At 38.7% G+C, this 6,243-nt stretch overlaps 1 protein-coding gene across 2 annotated transcripts; it reads right to left on the bottom strand.

Moving 5' to 3' along the window:
- Positions 1-316: 316 nt before the first annotated feature.
- On the bottom strand, positions 317-5,574 carry rab36 (RAB36, member RAS oncogene family). Of its 2 annotated transcripts, XM_046407770.1 has the most exons (11): positions 5,454-5,574; positions 4,711-4,794; positions 4,051-4,142; positions 3,040-3,114; positions 2,760-2,861; positions 2,591-2,655; positions 2,415-2,466; positions 1,660-1,741; positions 1,502-1,592; positions 1,258-1,368; positions 317-1,167 (listed from the first exon to the last, which is right to left on the bottom strand). In XM_046407770.1, exons 2-11 carry the CDS (start codon positions 4,786-4,788, stop codon positions 1,106-1,108), a joined length of 810 nt encoding a protein of 269 aa, XP_046263726.1. In that variant the 5' UTR covers positions 4,789-4,794; positions 5,454-5,574; the 3' UTR covers positions 317-1,105. The 2 variants fall into 2 exon arrangements, with proteins under 2 accessions (XP_046263726.1, XP_046263727.1); XM_046407771.1 differs by lacking the exon at positions 5,454-5,574 and having other exon boundaries at positions 4,711-4,813.
- Between the last annotated feature and the right edge of the window lie 669 nt (positions 5,575-6,243).

Raw genomic sequence — 6,243 nt, 5'->3', positions numbered from 1 at the left:
GTTCGCGGTCGTTCAAAGAGTATCGGCGAAGCAAGAGGGTTCACTCCACTAATTTGATCTTCGCTTCTGAAGAGTAAAACGCAAATGAAATCAAATGAATGAAATGAATCAAAACGTGATGCCGTGATGCGACATAACTTAACTTGTATTTCATCCATCTTTGTTTAGGTGTCAGGACCGACACATCAAGAAAACGCAAGCCTTTGTACACTTTCAATGTTTCTCAGCGGATTAGCTCTTTAAGGTAAACATTGGGGATCTTGATTTTGCATAACCATGCTTCATAGTCTTAAATATGACGACAGGACAGTTCAGACAGTTGAGAAACCACTTTATTAAATAAAAACAGGCTTTGACAACAATACTGGTCTCATAAACGCACAGCTGCTATCGTCAGCTTTTGCTCTACAGTAACAAGATATTATTTTATGAAATTATGGTGTTGTGACCATCATATATGTTAATGTTTACTTGGAAGTAAATGATCATTTGGTTTTTCTTTGCTCCCAACTTCTAGCCTATAAACTTTAATTAAACATTATCTGTATAAAACCCAAAATAATGGGTGAGACATATTCCATAACAATACTGTATGACGAAACAAACACTATGAGAGGAGCAGAAAAGACCTAAAGCCTCCATTCAAGGGTTACAGAATGGCCCAATATCACATGGCAAGATAAACTGAAATGATTATGAGATACACTGATCAGATTTGTTATTGTTAAAGTGAAGTATTTTATCTTAGGTTTTCCATGGTCTAGATATGTTTTAACGTTCCACTCAGAAAAACAAATGTATTCTGGATGAAACAATGAGTACTATTTTTTTTGCATTTTTGGCCATAAAAATGATAAAATAAGATTTTGTATGATATGAGCAAAAACAATCCATCATTGGTGGCTTCAACCTAACAACTAGAGCTTTCGAGAATACGTCTGATCCAATCTTTTACAAATGTAAGAAAACATGGCAGTTTTGATGACTCAAGAAAGCTAATAGATTATGTCCTAAGGCATATTTCAGTCTGGTGGAACACAGTCAGCCACATTTCTGCAGCTGAAGCTAAGAGCACAACAGCTCACTTTTAGAGTTTCTCTTTTCATCAGCAGCAACTTTTCCTCATGTCTTGGGGTGCAGCCTCCTCCAAGCTGGCATGATCTGATTCTGTGAAGATAAATATTACAGTATATTTGTATACCCTCAAGGCTTCCATTATCAGCATCTCTGTTTGTTAGGAGTTCAGACGTGACTTACTGATACTGATATGTCCAATACTTGCAGGAACCCCATTCTCCATGTTCTTCAGCATGCACTTCTCAAAGGCCAAACCTGCCACTCTGAAGAAAAATCCCTGGACGTTCTCCCCTGAAATTTTTAAAAATTTACAATTTCCCACATTGGCTTTCTGCATTGCCCAGAGTCACTGTATTTATGTAAATTTATTTAATTGTATTTAACGTGTCATACAGCACTGATAACTACGAGCTCTTGACATTACCTGTTTTAGCTGAAACAGCCCAAAATTCTGCATGCATTTCTGTTGCTATCCTGATGGCATCTTTTTCTGTCCTCTGTCTTTCCTCTAAGGGCTTAAGAACAAGACACTTGAGTATGTGAAAATCTGCAAACGATACATATAATGTAAAATATACTCACCAACAGATCACTCTTAGTGCCAACCAGAAAGATGAAGCAGGAGTCAGGCTCATTTTCTCTCATGGCCTCCTCCAACCACTGGCTATGAAAACCAAAAAAGTTCTTATCTTATCATGCAATACACTATTGCAGAGGATTTTGTAATAGTTAATTTTTTACTTTATAATTTTTCTTCTGACATATCATTTTAGATGAGATAATTTAATGCAGGTCACAAATACTGTGATACAAATGGTTATAGAAAGTGATCAGGAAAGTGCTATCTGTGGAAATTTTTATCTAGGGTCCAGATCTCCAAATCATCATGCAAATCTCCAATTTGTTCATCCATTTAAATATGAATGAAGCCAAAAGAAATGCCAGTTCAGTCTAATTATCATGCTATACACCTCTGACCTAAAGGGACAGTTCAGCCCAAAACCAAAGATATATTCTATAATATATATTCTACATATTCTACTTCTTACAGTTAGAGCTAATTATCCAGCTAGATTGTTTTGGTGTGAATTACAGAGTTTCATAGATATTGGCTGTAGAGATGTCTGCCCTATCTTGAATATAACTTGTTGTGAGCAGTCTCACCTTGGACAGTAACTACGTTAACCAAACTACCTAACATTACAGCTCAGCCAAGAAGGACACCATTAATGTTTACAATTTACATTACATTATCATTACATTAGCCTTTCATCAAGTTGTAGAATTTCCACAACACAGTACAATAAGCCCATGGATGATGTTGTATTTAGACATACCATGTATGGTCTAAGGACTTGATGTCTGCCATGTCAAACACTGTGATAATGACTGGAAAACATGAACAAGAGGTTTCAGCATTATTAGCTGATACCAGCTAAAATGTAAAATTGTTTTGTCTAACATCAGACATGTAACCATGTTTTTAAAGTTAATTATTACGAAAACTTCTTACCCTGAGCGCCTCTATAGTATGCAGAAGCAATGCACTTGAATTTTTCCTGTCCAGCAGTGTCCCAGCTATTTTATAAAAAAAGTAAACATAGTAAACTGAAGGGCAAAAACACAAGGTACTCTGAAGTTCTATGTATGCAGAAGAACTTATTTTAAATCAAACTACTCACATCTGAAGGGAGAAAGGTACTCCAGATATCTCAAACCTCTCAATCTCGAAGTCCACACCTATAGTGGCTTTGTAGTCTCTTTCAAATACATCTTTACAAAACCTAAAACGGCACAAAGAAATCAAGTGGGTTTTTTTGTGTTGTTTTTATTTTTTTTTTTTCAGCTTCAGTTTCAGCAAGTTACAGTTAGCTAAGGAACTAGCTTAAGGAACAGGCTAAGGATTCCAAAATTTCTACACAAGCTTTACTTAGCTTTTTAGGATACTTATAGATGAAGTACCTGTTAATGAGGCATGTCTTCCCCACATTAAGGTCTCCAACAACCACCACTTTTGACATTTTCTGTCGGTCCCACCTTTAAAGGATACAACAGGCTTTTTTTCTTTTTTTTTTTTTTACATCAGTGACATATCAATTTAATATCAGTTTAAATGCAAGGACATTTCGCCTCTCATCCAAGAGGCTTCATCAGTTTATACTGAGACTAGGTTAGTCTGACCAGCTGGTGTGGAACACAGGTATTTAGCCGCTGTGGAATTGTTATCAAGGCCATTGATACTTTGGTTCGTCGGTTCTTCAGGGTGTGGCAAATGGACAACATTGGTGGTGTCGCAGACTTCCTCCTCTGTTGAGGGAAGGTTTTTTCACTTTCACATAGATGGCTTCCTTTCATTTGGACTGAAAACACCAGGTTGCTTTTGCACCAGTCTTTGTCTGAGAGTGTTACTGGGTTTGAAAGAAACAGGTATGTAATGTTTGTTAAAGATCCTCCTGAGTTTCTCGGCTACTCCAGATACTATGTTTTTGCATTTGTTTTTCTTTTTCTCATCATCCATAGCGTTAGCGTTCTTTCTGGACCGTGCTGCTGTTTTCACAAAGGTCCAAATGGGATAGTCACAAGTTTTGAAGGCTTCCCTCAGGCACTGCACTTTTTCTCTTGGGCCTGAGTGCTGGTCGGTATATTATCAGCTCAGGGTATCAGTGTAGGGTTCCCAACTTGTGTTCCAGTGAATGGTGTGAGTCATAGTGTAGTATTGGATAACGACTCAGTAGAGGCTAAATACCTGGGTTCCCCACCAGCTGCTCAGAATACCCTAGTCAGGTCTTGATGAGCATGAAATGATGAAGCCACTTGGATGAGAGGCAAAATGTCTTCCAAGACATATAACCAAGTCCAGTTGCGTTCGATTCAATCTCTTTGAGATAGCTGTGACCTGGAAAAATCAGAATATCCACAGATATATTAAAGTAAAACTAAGAATGATGCATCGACCCAAAGTGGGAGACTCACGGCTGATGCCTGGTGGCTCTGTCTTTACAGGCTGCTTTAGCCTGAATGTCCCAGTCTTTCTTCAGCTGTAGAGAGGCCTCAGGTGTGTAGCACTGAAAAGAACAGGGCCATATACTACTGACATTTACTATGAACAACAGTGGCCACAGCCATGCTAGAGGCTCTACGAAGCTGTGCTTATGCACAGTGGTGCTTTGAGATAAATGCTAATGCCAGCATGCTTATATGTTGAAGGAAAAACAAGAAACAACAAAGTCTGAGACATTTTAGGACAATTCTCATGTTGGCATGTTGATTGGGCCAAACCATGAGCTTAAACAAACAAACAGGAATTGACAGTCGCACTGAAAAGGTGAGAGCTGACCTCACTGGAAGCTAAAGTTATTAAATTTCACAGATTCCTGTCCATATGACAGAAGCATATGCTGACTGAATCTCTGATTGGTTAGCTGTCTACACCAGTCCAGAGTTACACAGAGTACTGTGATCTGACACTAGATAGGTAGAAGTCACATGTTTCCAATAAATTTTACTTTTACAATAAATAAACATCCCCCTCTACTGGTGTTCCTATCATTTTAACCACAGTGATCTCACTGAAAATGACAGGGATTTTCCTGGACCTAGATTAAACTGGAGCAAAAGAAAAACAGTGTGTACCTTTGGAAATTCCCATACGACCCTGTCTCTGCTGATGGATGGGGGAAATGGCATCACATCATTCCTGTTACCGTGCATGACGACCTGTGAGAGGACGTGTAACAAGAGTTAGGCTTTATTGAATTCAGCCTAATCCTTCAACGCGTGTGTGCGTTTTTACAAAGGTCATTTATTCTCTGAACCAAATAACCAAATACAGCATTTAGAGGGAAAGATGATTGCTCGTGTTAATACTTGACAATATTCATGTGCAACATAACATTGTGTGAGTGCTGAAGACTGTTGTGAAACTCAAAAAATGGGCTATTTTAGTTTTAGAAGATGCTACTGCGGCCGCTGTACTGCGACGTTGCCCAGTAAAAGGCCAGACGTGAGGTGACTTTGCCTTTAAAATAAAAGTAGCCTGACAAAGTCAAATCAACATTGTGAGAGTACCCTATTCTCATCGGTTAAGTAGGCCTACATTCTTTGTTTATTATTGATTTACTGTGTTTTTTATTTATTTCCCCTGCTAAATACTGCATTATGCTACCTGATCCTACACTGTAAGCAAGAATAAGGGCTTTACTTTGAATGTCTTGAACGGTATTCTTGTCACTCACATTTTGTTCAGCGCACCGCGACAGGCATATAGCCTACTACAACCGACACCATATTATTTCACATTTGTCAGCTTCTTTTCAAAACGGAACTCTATCACACTGTGCTTTAAATCGATAAGAGTGTGAATGACTCGTACTCACCAGAGATTGCGTGAAATACCTGCTTGAAATAGCCTGGTTTTATTGCCTGCTGCAGTTACAAGCGCGTACGCTGTTTGATGAAGAGCTCGTTTCTATGACAACCATACCCTTGTCTGTGTCATGTGACCATTGCACGTGGTAAAAGAGGGGCAAGTTACAAGAGCCACTGAAATCCCCAAACAAAGCAAATCGGCAAATTGTAACGTGCTAAGCAAAAGCAACCTCTATTCAACTGCCATGAATGATTTGAGTACATGGTAACTGTTAATATGCGAGACTGTTTTAGGAACTATTTTTTTTAGCAGAAACACATAACATAATGTAGCGTCGTACATAAAAGGCTTCTTGGACTCGCTGGGTTTCTTATTTTATTCTTCAGGTTTACACAGGCTACTGTCGGACGTAGCTTACGCCGACACATAACAGCTCTCCAAAAAAACCCTGATTCTCGCACACTCCCGAGTTCTCTCTCTCCCTCCGCAGTCCCCATACACACACACACACACACACACAGAACCAGAAAACAATCCCCGTCTGCTTAACTGCTGCCAATCACCAACATCAATGTCAAAACTCTGTCTCTGTCTACAACAAAATCAAAAATCCCAGTTAAATGATCCAGTTAAAAAGCCAATCCAGTCAAACTTGGTGAAATTCCAAATTCTTCTATTTCTTTAAGCCTTTTAACTTTAACTTTAAGAAGAATGTCAGAGTAAATGTGCGTTCTAAAATGTGAGTGTAAGTGTAAAATGAAATACCATATTGGACTGAACGTTTCAAGACTGCTACT

Source organism: Scatophagus argus, chromosome 13, assembly GCF_020382885.2.
Source record: "Scatophagus argus isolate fScaArg1 chromosome 13, fScaArg1.pri, whole genome shotgun sequence".
NCBI lineage: Eukaryota > Metazoa > Chordata > Actinopteri > Scatophagidae > Scatophagus > Scatophagus argus.
Note: the sequence above shows the minus strand (reverse complement) of the source record. Positions and strands in the feature narration are given on the sequence as shown.

Bases quoted from the DNA above. Each gene is read 5' to 3' on its own strand.
- rab36 (XM_046407770.1), bottom strand. From the start codon at position 4,788: ATGCACGGTAACAGGAATGATGTGATGCCATTTCCCCCATCCATCAGC. The intron at 3,115-4,050 runs GTGAGTCTCCCA...TATCCTTTAAAG, and splicing joins AGAGCCACCAGGCATCAGCC to GTGGGACCGACAGAAAATGT. The intron at 1,742-2,414 runs GTATGTCTAAAT...TGGTTTTCATAG, and splicing joins AAGTCCTTAGACCATACATG to CCAGTGGTTGGAGGAGGCCA.